This window comes from Phlebotomus papatasi, chromosome 3, assembly GCF_024763615.1.
Source record: "Phlebotomus papatasi isolate M1 chromosome 3, Ppap_2.1, whole genome shotgun sequence".
Classification (NCBI taxonomy): domain Eukaryota; kingdom Metazoa; phylum Arthropoda; class Insecta; order Diptera; family Psychodidae; genus Phlebotomus; species Phlebotomus papatasi.
In genome coordinates this window covers 60,780,201-60,799,445 of record NC_077224.1, presented here as the reverse complement: position 1 = coordinate 60,799,445, position 19,245 = coordinate 60,780,201, and the positions used below count along the sequence as shown (strand labels likewise).

General features: G+C 34.3%; 1 protein-coding gene across 4 annotated transcripts in view; it reads right to left on the bottom strand.

Moving 5' to 3' along the window:
• Positions 1-2,916: 2,916 nt before the first annotated feature.
• LOC129807043 (calphotin) overlaps positions 2,917-19,245 on the bottom strand; it is a 136,193-nt gene continuing 119,864 nt past the window's right edge. For 3 of the 4 annotated variants that reach the window (XM_055856018.1, XM_055856017.1, XM_055856019.1), the window contains 3 exons: positions 11,435-12,973; positions 10,334-10,393; positions 2,917-3,788 (listed from right to left, as the gene is read on the bottom strand). In XM_055856018.1, the coding sequence (XP_055711993.1) occupies positions 3,699-3,788; positions 10,334-10,393; positions 11,435-12,973 (1,689 nt within the window). In that variant the 3' untranslated portion in view covers positions 2,917-3,698. Of the gene's footprint in view, positions 3,789-10,333; positions 10,394-11,369; positions 12,974-19,245 lie in introns of those variants that run through there. The other variant, XM_055856021.1, reaches the window with a different exon arrangement.

Sequence of the window (19,245 nt, the reverse complement as noted above, 5' to 3'; positions counted from 1 at the left end):
TGAGACGCTTTACTAACCCCTCAAAATTACGGAAAAATTCCAAGATAAAATTATCGAGGGTTTTCCGATTTTTTTTGAGTAGGTTACGTCCTTCTAAATTACATCAAGTGAGTCTAGAATGGTGTTTGGTATCCTTCTAAATACTAAATTTTCAGTAGGTTTCCATTTAAGTCATTCTATTTATTATTTAACCACGAGATGAAAATGTATGGTTATGTATCCAATAACCTCAACAAAAAACACTCTTGTTGTTCATTTTGCTAGTAAAATGACAAATACAGTGAAGCTCCTTAAATACGAATATTTGAGAGTATAAGATGACATTTCCCAGCGAGCATCATAATACTAACCAATTTCAATTCAGCTGAAAACAATACTAGCGAAGCAATGCCATTTCCACAAATTTTGTTAGCATTTTTTGTTCGAAAACTGCTGAGCGGTCAGCATATTTTTTTCTCTATTTTTCTCAGGTCTTTCAGTGTCAGAAGTAGATCTTGAAAATATCTACTAGATTCTTAATACTTTCGCAAGGTGGCGGAAGTTACATCCTGTTCGAATTTCGAAGTGCTCAAGTGTCAAAATGTGTTGGTCTTCACATATTGTGAGGAAAAAACAGAACAACGACGTTTAGTGTTCTTGCCCCAGTATTTAATCACTCCATATTCACTGAGTAACTCTTTTGCTACCTATTTAGTGTGATACTTGATAAATTTTCCCCAACTTGTTTGAAAATTTATTATGAAAATTCGAAATTGAATTTGAATTCTTCGAACATCAACGACTTTTTATTCAAATAGAGTTCCATTTACTTTTCATCCAAGACACTATTGGAGAATCAAAATCTACTTGTGAATGGGCTCTTTTTGGATCTTCAAATAGATTTTCGAATTTTTCAAGATATACTTCTGTACGGAAAGACTGCATATTTCATGATTTTTTTTAGGTTATAATCAGTGCGGCATAATATCCACTATCTACTACAGGAACTAGGCCTTTGTGCAAGCCGGATATCAAGCCGTTGGAAACGTTTGTTTGTTCTTCTCACAGAGAAACTCGCTGGACGCGATTCAAACATCTTTAATGTTCGAAAAAAAAACTGGTCTTCTTCTTTATCGTGTCGAAAACATCACACAGTTTTAGCTCAGAACTGGGCCACGTCTAACTGTGTTATCATACTTGCACATTAAAATTTTAATATGATTCACATTAATTGCCGCTGGTGAGAGTCCAAATGTGTAATTTGTGTATTTGAATAATTTTATATTCAAAATTTGATCTATTTGTTGATAAAAAGGTAGACTTGGCCCGCAAAATTTGATATAAATTGATTTATAGCATTAATGCGATTTTCTCTTTAATTTTTTAATGTGAAAATATTTAAGCTTTAGGTAAATTTAAACTTATTTTTGCAGGCCATGTCCACTTCTTTATCAATAAATAGAAAAACCCCAAATATTAAGTGACCCAAAGACACAAATAACATATTTATTTGGACGTTTAATGTGAATCACATTAAAATTTTAATGCGCAAGTGTGATAACGCCGTAAAGCATTGTCATTTGCATTTAAAATATCGTTGTAGGTACAACTCATCGGACAGCTGTAGAAATGCTCTACAATTTGTTGGTGTCCGTATTCACATAAAGTTAACTCATCGTGTCAGTCTAAACCTCATTTTTGTAAATTGACCTTCGAAAAAACTTTTTTCCTAAAGGTTATTCGAATCCGGGAACTCCGGGACACTTGCATCAGAGCAAACTCGGTACTACTTAACCCAACTTAACCCTTTGAGTGATCGACATAACCTCAAATAAATAATCTTGCTCTCTTTAATGGCTCCTTTCAGTAATAACCTTTCAAAGAGACATACGCAACTCCAAAGCCAAGCCAAACCCATTCGAAAATCTACCGTAAGCCTAAAGTGCATGTTCACGTACTCGCCGCTTTAGCGCTGATTGTTCTGCCATTTCGAATTTCGATATTCTTGACACTTCAATCATCAACAATGTCAACAACAGTGTGCAAACATTTGCTGCAAAGTGAATTTTTGTGTAGTTTTGTGGAAATTCAGGATGGCAGAACATCTTAATTGCACTTTCACTCAAAAAAATGTTCTTTTTAGGAACTTGCTCATTTTTGTGTAACTCGTCGGTTTAAATGTTCGAACTTCCAACGGGTTTTTAGGTAAGTTCTCTCTGATATAGTTTCGAATTGGTAAAGGAAAAACCTCTACTGGAGAGAGCTCTCAAATCGGGAAGGTTATTACTGAACGAGAGGAATGTGTGAGAATGGAAGCTTTTGTAATTTCACTTTTGTTTTGTTTAGGAAACCTATCAATTTCTCTCACATAACCTCAACCTAATGCTTTCGACATCTTACGCAACTCACTAGTTTCATGAGACTAATCAAATGTGCTTTTTACAAAACTCCACTGCAGACGTTTATAAAAAAAAACCAAAAGAAACCGAAATAAAAAATAAAATAAGCTGCTAAAATAAAAGTTGAAATAAGAAAAAAAGAGAAACACAAATTGGTAATTTTTATTTATCTCTCATTTAATGTTAAAATTGAAATTTTATAAGGAGACTCTTCTCGATTTTGCCCCTTTTTTTCGCACGTATCCTACAATTATTTTCTAGCTCTTGTTTTCTTCCATCTAAAGTAAAAAAAAAAGGATCTACACCACAAGTTTTCATGCAATAAAGCCCATTTCTTTCAACTGTTAACCTCACAGGCAGCTAAACAAGAGACAGCAATTAATACAAAAAGATTGTTTTATGTACTGAAGGAGACAGAAAAAAAAGAATTTATATCCTGTTCATGAGTATTCCTACAAATTCAATAACTCTCCACCATCAATCGTCCTTCCTATAAAATTCAATAGCAGATATTAATCATGAAATATTTCTTTCTCACTTTTTTTTTTTAGCTCGTGATATTTTCTTTATTTCTACCATGGATTACATTGACAATTAGTGAAAATTTATTACTAGAGTTTACTTTTTTTTATACAAATATTATGAAAATAAAATAAATTGATTAAGATTCGATCGAAAATGTTCAACTTTGAGCTTCGATTCTATTTGCGCATCATTAAAAAATTCCTCTTGATTCTTTTTCTCTTTCAATGTGGAAAATGTTTTAAATTGTCTGAAAATTTTTTATCAAAAACGTTACTATTAATATCTTCTTTCATTTTTTTTGTATAATAAGAAAAAGTGTGTGTAGAAAAATCTTGGGTAGAAAATCGCTCCTCCTGAAATCTCATCAAAAAGGATTCAAAATTGACCGTGTTTTTGATCGTCGTAGAAAAATTGTTTCTTTTTCTTTTCAAAATTCTTTTCTTGCCTCTAATCTGTTTTGCAATAGAAACTAGTATATTTTTTTTACTCAGATTTATTTTTTTTTCTTTTAATATGTATATGAGGATTCATTCGTATTTTTTCTTCTTCTTCTATCAAATATCTTCAATTAACATGTAGCAAATATTATAAAATAATTACAGATGAAAAATCTTCATTTCTTTTTTCTCGAAGTAATCTAATTTTTTCCGATGGATAAACATAATTTTCAAGATGATTTTTCTTTTATCTTGTATAAGTGTTTCACCAATTTTTTTCTCCATCGTTTTATTTATTTATTTTTCTTAAATGTCCTTCCACATCATTCTCTCCCTTCTTGCTCAAAACTCTGCTCATTTATTCCACCTTCACGGCATCAGCAGCTGGAGGCGTCTGAGCTGCCGGAGCAGCCTTCTCAGCTGGAGCTACGGGTGATTCTGGAATATCCTGGAAGAGAAATAAGCCAATGAGACTCCAATCCCCTTCAATTGGACTGCAATTTCTTTAATAATTCAATTCATTCAAGATTTGGGGCTAAAATGATGATGACTTCAGTTTTGTGGACACATGGCTCCGTTCAATAATAACCTTTCGAAGAAACAAAGTGAGCCCAAACAGAAGTAGATTTTGATTCTCCAATAGTGTCTTGGATAAAAGGTAAATTGAACTCTATTTGCACAAAAATTCGTTGAAGTTCGAAGAATTCAAATTCAATTTCGAATTTTCATACTAAATTTTCGAACAAGGTGGGGAAAATTTATCAAATATCACACTAAAAGGCTGGCAAAAGAGAGTTACTCAGTGATTATGGAGTGATTAAATACTGGGGCAAGAACAGTAAACGTCGTTGTTCTGTTTTTTCCTCACAACAATAATGTGAAGACCGTCACATTTTGACACTTGAGTATTTCGAAATTCGAACAGGATGTACCTCAGCCACCTTGCGGAATTATCAAGAAGTAATAAAGTCTCTTTTTTGGATCTTCAAATGGATTTTCGAATTTTTCAAGATCTACTTCTGTATCGAAAGAGTCACTCCAAAGTCAAATCAAACCTATTCGAAAATCTAGCAGAATAATAATGCAAGTTCACGTACTCGCCGCATTGGCGCTGATTGTTCTGTCATTTCGAATTTCGGTATTCTTGACACTTTAATCGTGAACGTGAACATTGCCACTCTGAATATGGATAGTGAAGTGAGCGTATATGACAGCCTGCTGATGCGGTTTTGCGTTAGTGTGCGAATTTTGGAATGCTCAGTTGTTTGCATGCGGGATGCTCCCACATTTTCTTAGTTTTTTTTTGCTAATTTCTTAAATTTTTGTGAAAAAATAACATTCAAATTACTTAAAAGAAGTGATTTTTTAACATATAGTGATGAAAAACTAGTGAAAACAGTCCAAGAAATGGATAAAATCGCTAAAAGAACGAAACATAACCTAATTTTGAAGTGTCAAATGGACTCCCGACCCGTCAAATAATTTCGTCAGATATCTTGCAGATTTCCGCAGAAAATATCTACATCTCTGTTGAAAATCTGCCGAGAAATCTGTAGATATTCCTACGAATTTTATTTGGGCTTGGGACAAAATTCGTCAGAAATTTTTGCAGATTTTCTGACGAATCTTAGTTCATACTCTGACGAATTTCTGTAGATATTTTGCCGATTTTCTGTAGATTTTTTTCTACATTCCAGACTTTCCAGACAGCTGTGTCAAAAAAGATGGAATATTTTTCATTTTTGTTTGCAAAATTCAATAGAGTGATTCTTGGTGATTTCACAGGGTTTATATAAAATAAAGGATTCTGCGACGCCGTGTTATAAGTAGAAAATAGTAAAGTGAAAACTTTAAGCAGAGTGTCGACCTAAATTTCGTTTTTTGTATCATTTCATGGGCGATTTTTAAGAAATTTGTATTTTTGCTTGAATCTTTTTACTCATCTAAAATGTTTAATCGGAAATGCTTGTTAATCAGAGCATACCATTTTCTTTGTAACTTCTACAGTTTCTTGATAAATCAACAATATTTTTGTTGAGACAATGGAAACTATGCAGAAATTCTGCCGAGAATCTGCAGATTTTCGGAAGGATTTCTGCCGAAAATCTACAGATTTTCAGGCAGAAATTCTCCCAAAAATCTACAGAATTTCTCTAAATGTACTACAGTAGACTCTCACTCAATCGGCTCTTTTTCAATCGGGCGTCAAATTTTGTTGACAATTTTCACGCTTAATTATTAAGCTAATTCGCTCAAATTCGCTGTAGTTCTTCCTATTTTATCGTGATTCTTTATAATTGAGCACTTTTTGTGGAATTTACAAAGGCTTTGACGGTCAATTCTATCGCTAAACCGCACAGTAAAAAATAAGTACCACTATAATAGTAGGTAATTTTTGACATCTCTATTCTAGTGGTAATTTTGGGAAAAGTGTAATTTTTAAAACGTGTAATCTTCAGCGTGTAATATTTTTTTGCGTGTAATTTCCAGCATGTAATGTTTTTCCGTGTAATTTGGAAAATGTAATTTTCAAAAATGTGTAAAAAGGAGCGTGTAAAATTAAAAAAAACATGTAATTTCTAGCGTGTATTTTTATTTTTCCAAAAAAAATTCTTTTCACAATTTTTCCCTCTTCGTTTATTGGTTATCGATGTTCAGCAGCAAAAGCTTCGTTTATGTGAAAAGACTTCCTTTTTGAGGATGCAATTTTGGTGATCTGAAAATTAGAAAAAAAAACAATTAGTTTTTAGACGGAAAATAGAAATTTAAGATTCGCAGGTCCAGGAGCAACATAAACGCAATTTTGAAAAGATTAAGAAGATAATAAGAAAAAAAACTCTAACCTTAGGGGGCTGCTTGCTTCCTTCGTGAGATATTCCTCCATGCGCATCTTCCTAATTGCTGCATTCCAGCTTCTAGTCGTTTTATCAGTATACTTTCATTTCACCTGGATGTCCATCTCCGTAACCCAGTTCCCTTTGTACATATTAAATAAGCTTAATTACATGAAAGTCACCTACAATAGTAAATGCCCTATAAACAGGATACTAAGGGATATCGTTCCCGGAACTACACAATCGTAATCGTAGAAGTTGAATAGCGGAAAAAATACGCTCCAAACTTTCACTGGAACTTGGGAGGATCAATGAGTGATGGATTTGAGATTCAGTAAGAGCACAGGAGGGCCCCACGAAGTAGAAACACTGAGGGAAATCGTCTATTCCGGGAATAGAATGTGGAATTGTGACAAGTTGTAACATGTTCAATACCCGTTGAAATATATGCAGATTTTCACAGTGTATTTCTTAAGGATTGGACTGAAGGACTGATGATCACAAGGGGTGGTTATTGTGGGGGCCACCACTGGCAGAAAACTGCCCTTTGGACCAGAAATCCGAGGAAAAATATGCACAGTAGAAAGCAACTGAAAGTGACGCCACGTAAATTTCAACACTGGATTTTTTCAACAATCACTCATATAAAACTTTGAAAATTCACACTGCCAGGAGTATTCCACTTTTTTCTTGAGGGATTTGGTCTTTTTCGCAAAATTAGGGGCTATAAAACTCAAAAAACTAAGGAAAATACTCACCGAGGTGGATGCTTCCAGCAGCTGTCAAACTATGATGGCAATTTTACACGTTTTTGAGTACATGCACCAAATTTTACACGTTGTTGAATATTTACCACTTTTTAAGTGACACTGTTCCACTTAAATAGTGGTAAAAATTACATGTTTGAATTATACGCTGAAAATTTTTACACAAATTATTTTTTACACAAAATTTACCATTTTAATAGTGGTAAAAATTAAAATTTACAATTTTTTTAGTGGTAATTTGGAAATTACACGTTATTTTTTTTTACACGATTTTTTACTGTGCGGATGACATTTCGCCCCATATTCCCGATTGAGAGAGAGTCTACTGTAGAATATACCGTTACAATTCAAAAAAAAAATAGTAAAATCGGCAGGTAGAGCAATGATTTGACGGGGATATTTTACTTCGAAAATGGGGCTTAAAGTTATTAAATGTGTAAACTATCCTGGGAACACCTCAGGATAGACCTCCATTCATACCAATCACCTCCAAGAGACTGCCGTCTCAAACCTCACCACACCAAGCCTACCCAACATGTTCCCCTCACTTCTGGCAGCGCCATCTGTTATTATCGTATTCACTTATTCAAAGCAACGATCATTTCTCATAACGATTACAAATGGGGCTTCGAAATCGGTAAAACTAGGTTCTGTGAATCATGTGCAAGTAGTCTTCAGTAATTTTCACTCGAAATTAATTAAGACAATTTTTAATAGTTTTAACGCAATCAAAATACACCAATAACTCCCTGATAGTTAACTCCCGGACGGACTTTATGCAAGAATGGGGCCTCATTTGTTTAGTTGATCGTCAATAAATGTTAGAACAGAGATTCTTTCGATTATCTGAAATAGGTTTTCAGTAATTTTAACGAGAAATTAAGTAATTTTTGTGTAGTTTTGATCGTGGTGTCATATAATAAGATTAATATTATTATTAAGAAAAGCCGGAAAGAGGTATACAATACGCAAAATTTCAGATGGAAAATCACTTGTGTTAGAAAGAGTACACTCTAGTGGAGTAATACGATGAGTAAGATATTACTGTTCGTATTAATTGCTTTCTAAATCGTATTACAGGTAATTCGAGCAATTTCCATGAGTGCCAACTGTGATTCGGTCAGTTTTCGAGCGATTGTATTGCTGCCAACTTTGTACGTGCTATCTGTTTTTGACATTCTCGCAGTTCAGAAAGTATTAATATTAACATTAATCTTATATGTGACATGGTCGTGAATAAAACCCTGCACGGGTCGGGTTTTTGGGTTTTTTTCAATCCGCATCCGCAATGGATTTGACCCGTACCCGACCCGCAAGAAATGTATAAATTTACCCGTCTCGAACAATAGTAACCCGAAAGTTATTAACCCAATCAATATCCTCGCACGCCATTTGAATTAAGGTATAATTGAATTAAAGTGATCAATATAAGTAATTCTAAACCTAATAATAATTTAATGTCAAGTTTCGTAGTGTGATAACTTCTTGAACATAACTTTCATTTTTTCAGCAGTTGATTCGCCAAGTTTGTTTTTTTTTTTTAATCACAGTAGCAAACATACAGTAATTTTAGAACGATAAATTTGCAATTTTTCATCTCGAAATTATTTTTTTCAATAATATATTTTATTTTTCAAGCTTAAACAAAATTCAGTAAGATTGATGAATAATTTTAGCTTACATTTACCTTATTTACTTGGTAAAGCAACTTACTTGAAAAACAAGTTTAAAAACATTTTTGTTTAGCGGGATGAAAGCGATTCATGCGAAATCACAAAAACAAAATTATTCATTATAAAGCTTGGGATCGTAAAAAGCATGGGTACTTTCTCCTAAACTTAATATTTTCAAGTGTTTTTGAATTTGATATTATTTGGAAAAAAAAGTAAAATATCGAAAAAAATCTAACCCGAAACAAGAAATGCTGTAGATGACGTCCTGAAACCGTTTTAAAATTGAGCTGTGCATAATTTTAAGCGCATTTACCGTTTTGTAATGGAGCTGTGCGTGATTTTAAGCGCATTCACCGTTTTATGATTGAACTGTGCGTGTTTTCAGCGCAATCCTAACCGTTTTATACTTCATTTGTGCGTATTTTGACCAGAATTTTAACGAAATTAATTTAATTTTAATGGCATAACATGCTGAATTTGAACAAAAATATGAGTATTGGTCAATTTATATAGCCAGATATTAGTGGACTATACAATAGCTGGTCTACTTTCATATATTTATCAGTGAATCAAATTTTTAATTAAATAAAATAAGTTTTTCTAATAATTTAGAAGATATTTTTAGACAAGAGTAAATTTGAGATTATTTTTATGAGAAAATGTTTCAAAAATATATTTAACGAATTATACTCCTGAACAAGTCTAAGAATTCATAATACAAAATAATATTGTCGCTTAAATTTCAGAAAATATAGTTTTGGTAGAAGTCTTATCGTGGTTAAAAAGGGATTCGAAAAATTATCTTGCTATACCCCGAGAATAAGCGTATTTTCGCTCCAGAAAAAAATGTAGAGAAATGACATTATGCACCTAGAGGTGATTGCGTTTGATTAAGTCTAAAAAGTCTAAAATTTATAAAAAGGACTTTTTGGTTTTTACTCGGAGTTCTTCAAGAAATTGTCAGAATATTCAAAAATTTTACCTCAATAAAAGAAATTTAAGTTTTTTTTTTTAATAAGCATATTGTTCATCAATTTCGCGCTTCACTAAACAGTATATGCTAATGTGTAATTCAACAATGGTTTCACAAAATGATATCCAATATTAGGCAAACATGCATAATTGTATGAGAATAATAGCATAATCCCATAAGGTCCGTAATTCTTGGATCTAGTATAAATATTATTTGACTTTGTGGGATCACTTTATTACTTCTTCAAATTCATATACTCTTCTGATCACATAAAGTGTTCTTTGATTTATCATATCGTTTTTCTATATTTCTGTAAACTTCGCCAAAGCTTAATCAATTAAAAAAATATATTTTTAAAAAATCCTAGAAATCGGGTCGGATAAATATTTAAGTAATAACCGAAAATTTGAAGGGTTGTATCCGTGACCCGCCCGACCCGCAGAAAATAAAATAAAACCCGCCCGATCCGCAAAAAATCATGCGGGTACCCGCGGGTCGGGTCGGGTATGCAGGGCTCTAGTCGTGAATGACACAAGATACGTGAATAACTCCTGGATAGTTCATTCCCTGACGTTTTTTTTTCTACAAGATTGAGGCTCAGTTGCACAGTTAATAGTGATTAACTCATTGATAAATTTTTAAAAGTTTACTTTTAAAATTAAATATTTTTATCATAAAATCCAACAATTACCAGGATTTGTCTGAAAGCAAAATATATTTTAAAAAAAAATCTAAGAATAACTTACTTTCTTCTCTTCTGAGTGTCCATTCTCCGCCGGCGCTTCAGCCACTGGAGCAGCATCAGACTGGAAATGTTGAAAAAAACACCGTTAAACCGCCATAAATTCTTCGAACAAAAACCCAATCAACATTTCCAACATTTTAATGTAAATTCTAATTGTTAATAACTTTTGCTGACAAAACTAATAATTGTGATTTTAGAAAAGCTAAATCAACTTGAAAAAAAAAAAACTAATGAAGAGGGTTAGAAACCATTTAAAATAATAATTACTGAAACTAATCTAAAGTTATTTTGTTTTTAATTGAATTATGAAATAAAAAAGCAAACTAAAGGGATAAATTTGGGTACAGGGTTATATTAAAAAAAAACTAATAGAGAAGTACAGTAGACTCTCGCAAATTCGGCTCTTTTAAGATCGGGCTACTTTTTAATTCGGGCAGCAGTTACATTTGAAAAAAGTTTGTTGTCATTTTTCAAGTTTGATTATGATTATCAAATGAATCAAATATGCTCAAATTTACCATGGTTTGTCTTAGTTTTGATGTGATTTTGCATTATTAAGGGATTTTCATGCAATTTACGATATATATCAGCGTGTAAACTCAATATCTATATGCACATGTCGCCCGAATTTCTGTCTAATTCGGCTGACATTTCGGTCCTATATGCCCGAATTTGAGAGAGTCTACTGTAGTGAAGCATTTTGGGAGGGAAAATTTTGGGAATGTTTAATTTTTTTCACACAGCTGAAAAATTCTCTGCACACTGCAAATTATTTGTTAGTAGTGAGCTGAGAAGGACATGGCTAGAACATTCACAGAATGAGGCGGTTCATGTGGGATTTTTTCTTTTTGCCATGAAGGGTTAATGAAAAAGGAGCAACACACACAAACACAGCCATTTGGAAGTCATCGAACACAAGTGTCCTTGCTAAGGATGGACACAATCTATCAAGGACACACTGATCGATTAATATTTTGTTTCTAGAAAACGAAGCGATTTTTTTTGTCTTGACATCAAAGGAGGCTTTGATGCTTCTGTTTTTTTTTTTTTTTGGTTGATCTTTAGGGAGATGTGTTTTTTGTTTTTGTCATGTGAAATTCACCTTCACTTGTTGCTCAGCATGCCCATTGGTTGCGGGTTGAGCCTGATCGGCTGGCGGAATGCTTTGGGACTTGGCATCATCGGCAGCAACTTCTTGGGGATTCGGTGGTGGTGGTGGCAACTCCTCAGATGGGCTCGTACCAGCCACAACTGGAGCTGCATCGGCCACCTTGGCTTGTTCCTCACCAGCTGGAGCCACCGGTACAACTGGGGACTCTGGAGGTGGCAGGGGCAAACTCCCTTCACTCGGCGTGAGGGAGGACGGTGGCGATGGAAGGGTCTCAAGACTATTCTGTGGCAGTGGCGACGATGCGTCCACGGACAATTCTTCCTGAACAGACGCAGGGGTGTCATCGGCCGCGGGCGCCGGTGGAGGAGGCGGAAGATCTTTCTCTGTGGCAGCTGCTTCGTTCACTTTGTCAATCAGGGCAATTGTTTCGGCTATTTGTTCAGTTGCTGGTGGTGCTGCTTCAGTTGTGGACGGTGCTTCAGGAGCTGGTGTTTCGGCTGCTGCAACTTCTGTTGCTGCAGCTGGAGGTTCAGAAACTGGAGCCGGAGCTTCAGAAACTTGAGCCGGAGCTTCAGGAACTGGAGCAGGAGCAGGAGCTTCGGAAACTGGGGCAGGAGCAGGAGCTTCGGTAACTGGAGCAGGAGCTTCGGTAACTGGGGCAGGAGCCTCGGTAACTGGAGCAGGACTTTCAGGAACTGGAGCTGGAGCAGGGGAGGATTCGGCAACTTGAACTGGGGTTTCTGAAACAGGAACGGGATTTTCGGAAGCTTGAACAGGTGTTTCGGGAGCTGCAACTGGGACTTCTGTAGCTGGAACATCAGCTGGGACCTGTGATTGAGATTCTGTGGGTTTTGCCTCCTCCACAACAGGAGCTGGTGCCTCAGCTGGAACAGGAGCATCAGCAGCAGGAGCAGCAGCAACAGGAGAAGCATTGGACTGACCTACGACCTCAGCGGAATCATTCGCAACGGAAGGGGAGGATGTGACAACTGGGATAGCAGGAGTTTCGGACTCTGTCGCTGTGGACAGTGCACTCTCAGCAAACACCAACACCTTAGAGGGTGGCGGAATAGTGGGAAGTGGAGGAGGAGCGCCCTCACCAGCCTCGACTGTTTGTTCTGTCACCGTTTCGGGCTTCTTTACCTCTTCAACAACAGGCTCTGGTGCAGCAACTACTTCTGGGGCTGCTGCCTCAGGAGCCGCCGCCTCCACCTTTGGCGCCGCCGCCGCCGCCGCCGCAGCAGCATCTGTGGGAGGAGTAACTTCTGGTGTTGCCTCAACTTTTGTCTCTGGAGTAGTAGCTGCTGCTGGTTCTTCAACCTTGGCAGGAGTTGTTGCTTCACCATTCTGGACCGTTGGAGTGGCTGGAGTTGTCTCCTCGGCTTTCTTTTCTTCTACGGTTGTCTTTTCTGGTGTCACTTCAGCAGCTACCGGAGCTGCAACTTCTTCCTTGGGAGTCTCTGCAGCGGGAGCAGCAGCAGCAGCAGCAGCTGGACTGGCAGCAGCAGCAGCTGCAACTTCTTCAGTGGCCTGAGAACAAAACAGTTTCATTTGCTTAGTTAAATTAAAAATACTAAAAATAAATACTAATAATACTAAAAAGAAGGGATAACTAGGAGACAGTTGCGATTTCTGTAAATATTTGCACAACACGGAAAAAAAGGGGTGCGAAATGCTCGAACTCGTGACTTAGATGCTATACCGCAAAAGTACTTTCGCATCATTTACCGTTTACCGGTTCTCATCCGATTTGAACCGATTCATAAATCTCTCAAAATATCTCCAAAAATAGTTTTAAAAGTAATAGGATGGATTTTCAGATAAAAATTTTTTATCGGTTATAAACCGGTTCATTACCGATTCAAAACCGTTTGGAACCGGTTCAGTTTTGTCGGAGATTCCAAGACCTTTCCAACGACCCCAAACATGATCCCATTCCATCTCCATGGAAAATAATATTATTATAAAATGCAGCAATAATTTATCGTTTAAATTCTTTTAAATAAAGAAAAATTGGATTATTTTTTTATTTAGCATTGCTTCGCTTTTGCAGTTTTGGCAATATTTATAGTTTCTGAACAACGCCACACATAGAAAATTACGAGTAACGCCCATTTCAGAATTAAAGACAAAATATAATTTCAATTAGTCAGCATTTAAAGTAGAGTGAGGCAATATTGGGGGGCTATAAAAACAAGACACTCCCACGCATTCGGTCGTGGGTGAAGATTAAAGTGATCTGCTTCATAAAAAATAAGCCACGCCCCAATAGATTGCTTAAATGCAATGTTCAACCTAAACTTCTCAAGTTTTGTTCGTTGAGCTGTGAAATTGGTTTCATTTAAGAATCGAAATCTGCATAAATCTTATGCTATGACAATAAAACATAACATATTTGTTTAATTGCTTTTTCTTGACATGATCAAACGTATGTTAAAAACATAAATTGAAGAATATAAAGCAGACCTAATTCTCGCCTTGACCTGTATTTAATTCCACACGGTGGAGATCAAGAAGAAATTTTTTTATTTAAACGTTCTTTTAAATGAAACTTAAATTTTCCTAAAACGAACTTCAGACCTAAGGTTTAGCCATAGGGTTCAACTGCTTTAATTTAATTACTGTCTATTTTTTTTTCTTGATTTGAAAATTTCGATTTGAAACTGTTTCTGGACCTTTTGAGTAACAGGTGACCGAAGAATCCACAAAAGGTTAAGAGTGATTGATCTATTGAGTTCCGAAAAATCGTTGTAATTCTTTATTGTTTAGAAACATTACGAATTAAACACCTTTGAAAACTGGGCTAAAAGGTCTAAGAGCCTTACATAAGTTTCAGATTGAAGGTTTAGCCCAGTTCCCTAACATCTTTAAATCCTAATTCAGTGGTTATTCAAAATCTAATGAGTCATTAACCCTTAATATTCAATCTTAAATCCATTTTTTACGAAAGTTGTGCTTGATAAAAAATTAGATAAGTTTAGTCAAATGGGTAAATCTTAGACGGGTTTAATACTGAGCGTTTAGCCTTGTTCCTGAAGGTCTTGAAATTTTAAATAACAAATAATTTTACTGGTTTTCCGAAATTGAATGGCTCATTTGCCTTTTATATATATTCAATTCCAAGGCAAAAACTGCCCAAAAAGCTTGCCGGTGACCGACTGATCTTCAAATGGTTGAAAATAATTGATGCATCAGATTTTGAAAAATCGTTGAAATTTCTTATTATTAAGGAATTCAGTATCATCGAAAACTGGACTAAACCTCAAGTAAAGGACCTCGTACAAGTTGCAGACTGAAGGTTTGGCCCAGTTCTTAAAATTATTGATATGCTGATTTTACTAGTTTTTTAAAATATAAATTTATTAACCCTTAATATTCAATCTTAAGTCTATGGAAGTTTTGCTTGATAAAAAAATTAGAGAAGTTTAGTCATATTGCTAAACCTTAGACGAGTTTCATACTGTAATTTTAGCTGAGTTCCCTAAGGTCTCGCAATTCTAAACAAGTAATTTTATTAATTTTTAAAATCTCATAGATCATTTGCTTCTAATAACCAATTAAGAAAAAAATGCTAAGCTAGCATGACTAAGAAATAGAGGAGTTAACTCTTTAAGGACAAGTAGGACACCGGTGTCCCAAAAACAAAAACATTTTTTTTTTTCGACTATACAAGGTAAAATTTTGGAAATCTGAAATTTCGAGTTTTTTGACCGTTTTTTGTCCGTCTGTGTATCCTTCTCTCATTAGGCTAAGCTTTAGACGGGTTTCACACTGTAATTTTAACTCAGTTCCCTAATACGGGCTTCAGATCTAAGACTTAGCCATCTGGCTTAACTCGTCTAATTCCTTATAAGGCATGCTTTTTTTTAGGAAATTATTGTTTGGGATTGGATTTTAAGGGCAAATGATTCATTAGATTTTTAAAAATCAATAAAATTGCTTGTTATTTAGATTTTTGAGACCTAATAATTTAATTAATTTTTTAAAATCTCATTGATCGCTTGCCTCTAATAACCAATTAAGGAAAAATGCTAAGCAGCTAAGCTATAATTTTCTCGTAAGCCTAGCATGACTAAAAAATAGATAAGTTAAGGACGAGTAAGGACCCTTTAAGGACGAGTAGGACACCGGTATCGCAAAAACAAAAACATTTTTTCGACTATAGAAAGTTGTTTTGTCTTCTAAATAAGTCTGAAAAATTAGTTTTTATTTTTGGGACACTGGTGTCCCATTCGTCCTTAAAGAGTTAAGGCATAAAATGGTACACGTATTTCGATATACACGATTACTTCAATTTTTTTTTAACTTTCTTTTTTGTTTTATATTTAATAGATTCTCTAAACTCTAAATCGGTTTGTCGGGTATTCTAGATTTTATATGATTTTAGAACGAAAAATAATCTTAGATTATAATTCAGTTTCTATTAGGCATAAATAAAAAAAAGGTTTTTACAATTCTTGAGATCCCTCCTCGTTCTTAAGGGATGAACTGATGATCTTAAATTGGATTTTGAACCAAAAAAAGAAATATCAAGACCATTTCTGTAGCTTTTTATATGTTTTGTGGAGGTATTTTAAGATTAAAATTTGCATAGTAAGGATTTTCATTTCGGATTACGCTGCATCCAGGCCTATCAATTTAGCCCATTATACATATCTACCCCTCAATTTTATCTTAATCCCCCGATACGACTCAGCTCTACATCACAATATTTCTGATTGCGTTGGAAATATTTAAAATAAACATTATTCATATGGCACAATAACTTCCATTTCGATTTCCCATCATAATTAATCAAAAATTTATATTAAAAAAATACTTTAAAAAAATATCATAAAAACCAATTTCCACAATTCCTATCTCCGAAATTTTCCCCGCTACAGCCATTTGGAAATTTACAGAATGTCTGGTGCCAGATTATAAGAAGAAAATAAAATTGAGCTTTTAAGTAAGGAAAAAAATAACAGGAAGCTCATCATTTTGCCTATTGGCGATAACACAATCATCCTACACAAAAATGTTCTATTTATTTCTTGGCTAAAAAAAAAACAGAATTATTGTGCGTCCTTCTAGTCATTTTTTCAAAAATAGATTTTTTCAAATACATTAACTCTCCCTCTCGGAAAAACATTTCTTAGTCATATCGTTTTAAAAGTATATTAGAGCGCGCTACGACACTGAGATATTTAAAATCTTTCCAAATTTTCCGCAATCTTCACATCGCAATTTATCAATCTCTTTTGGGTAGATGTACAACACAGTTTTGAGTGAAAAAGATCTGTTTTAGCTACACAAAATAGTGCGGATTTAACCTTAAGTTCAAGCACCATGAAATTTAATTTTGGGGAAAGAATTTTTTAAAAATATTTGTGCCATTTTCAAAATTGAAAATGTCAGAGAATTAACACGCAATGATGAGTAATTTTTCTATTTTTCTTGGCAAAAGGTGCAAAAAAAAAAGAAAAACAATAAATTGTTGACAAATTTACTCAATTATAGAGCATTTGACACCACTTTGGCTCTTGATCAATGATCACACAATTAATTCTAGTGACACTTTTAATTAATTGATTGATCTTTATAGAAAAAAAGCCACTTAAGCACCAAAAATTAACACACACCTTTTTATCCATTCTAAAGTACTTTAGGACTCTTCGATATAATCTCCAGAGAAAATCCACTTTTTCCACCAAAATATTAGTCCTCTTTTGTTTTTTTTTTTGGAGATCACAGTTTTATTTTTAATCCTTGGATTTTGTGATCACATCAAACGAGAGATCCGGAATAATTCACAAAATCCAATAATTCCTCAATGGTATCACTCTTGCAGAAAAAAAACTAAATTCGCACTTAAAGTTGCAGTATAAAAGGATTACAAGATGATTGTGCCCTTCCGATCTTTATGTCTCGATGATCGCACAAATCCACAAAGACTGAAGAGGTGCACTTGGAATCGATCGAATTTATACAAGTGATCTTGTGTGGTTTCTGCTACGAAATAACATTTTTCGCGTCTACGTCGCAGAAATTTTCATCAATATATTCTTTTTCCTCCTCTATCCCTTTCTCACAACATCTCTTACTCTGTTCATTCCACCAAGAGATCATGTACAAAACCCATACACTTTGAGACGACATTCTCTCCTCTTTCCCCAACCTCCCTTAAAAACAAATGATCTTTTAATCTCAGCTTCTCATCCACAATATAACTTCTTTTTAATTTCATCTTTTTTTTCTTCTTCCACCTTGTCACCAAGAATCATCAGACCAATTGCAGAAATCCTCAAATGTTCAAGACACTCTTGCATCTTTCATTTTCCCATTCACTTAACTCTCCTCACAATTTCTTCAATTTTTACCCTTTACATATATCATTTTTCCAACAACAAAATCTATTTTAAATAAAACATGACATTTTGCATCAAATTTCCATTGGTACTTTCCCACAATCCAACCTTCACCGACGACACTTTTACTCTTCTTGTCTTTTTTTTTCTTCATCTCATCATCCAATTGCTACAAATATATCAAAAGAAAAGTATTTGGAGCAGAAGGCTTTCCCATTTATTCACATATCTCACTCTCCATACGCGATGATATTTGATCTTGGCGTCACCCAGTGGAAATATGTGACAAAGCAATGATTATTTGGAAAGAAAGCAGTAGCGAAAAATTCATTTTTTTTTTCTTTCTTCAATATCATTATTATTGGTTGTGTCGATGGTATTAATAACACAAGACCCAACGGATCAAGATGAAATTTTGTTGGAAAAGACATGCCGATGAAGAACAAAAAGAAGAAATAAAAAAGAGCAAAAGCGGAAATAGAAAAGCCAGATAATTCCTTCAAAAAGCAACATTGCAGAGCTATTTCCGGAATCATCGATAGAAAATATACAGTGAAGAACAAATTATATTGAAAAGACATTAGGATAAAAAAGGTATGGCAAAGTCTAAGAATTCTTACTTATTGAAACTTCTGTGGAAAAATACCTTCACAAAAACACGATATTTTGCAGTATTGAAGAGCACTACTAAATTAAGAAACTTTGATTTAAAGAAGATTATAAGCCACGCCCCTTTTAGAAGTTATGACCAAAATACTGTTATAATTTTTGATAATTTAATATTGAAGACTACAGTGACCAAATGTTTTAATAAACTCGCTCGTGAGGATGTTTCAAACAGCCATAACTATATTAAAAATAACTATAGACCACGCCCCAAAAATTTACCGCTTATGGGTAGTATTCTTATCTAAATTCACTTATTTTTATTCTCTACCCAATTAGAATGTTCAGAAGTTTGAAAACCGCAAAAGTCTCGAAAAGATCCTCGTACTCTGAAATAATCGCTTGTTAAAATCTTGTAAAATCTTGTAGTCATACAAAACAAGTAACAAGATGTTTAGTTACCCTGGTCGTCGTAGAGATTCTTATAAAATCCTTGTTATTTTTAACAAAAGATTCTATTAAAACCAGATCCACTGAAATTTTTATTTATAATAAAAGAAAATGGGGTAATTTGAAACGATATCCAATTTGAAACAATTGATATTTCCTCACAGTGTCAGACAAACAATGAGAAAAACTACCACGAAATAGAAGTACAAAAGTACTAAGAAGAGAATAATAACACTTCTTCGTTTTTTTTTAACTTTTGCCTATCTATAATAGTGAGGAAATCTTAAATTTCCAATTGGGCAATGGTTCCAAATTAACCATTTTACTCTACAAGATCTTGTAAAGTTTTGTCGAAAGTCTTTTTTTTTATTCAGCACAAAATGTCGATCTTTCGGCCGA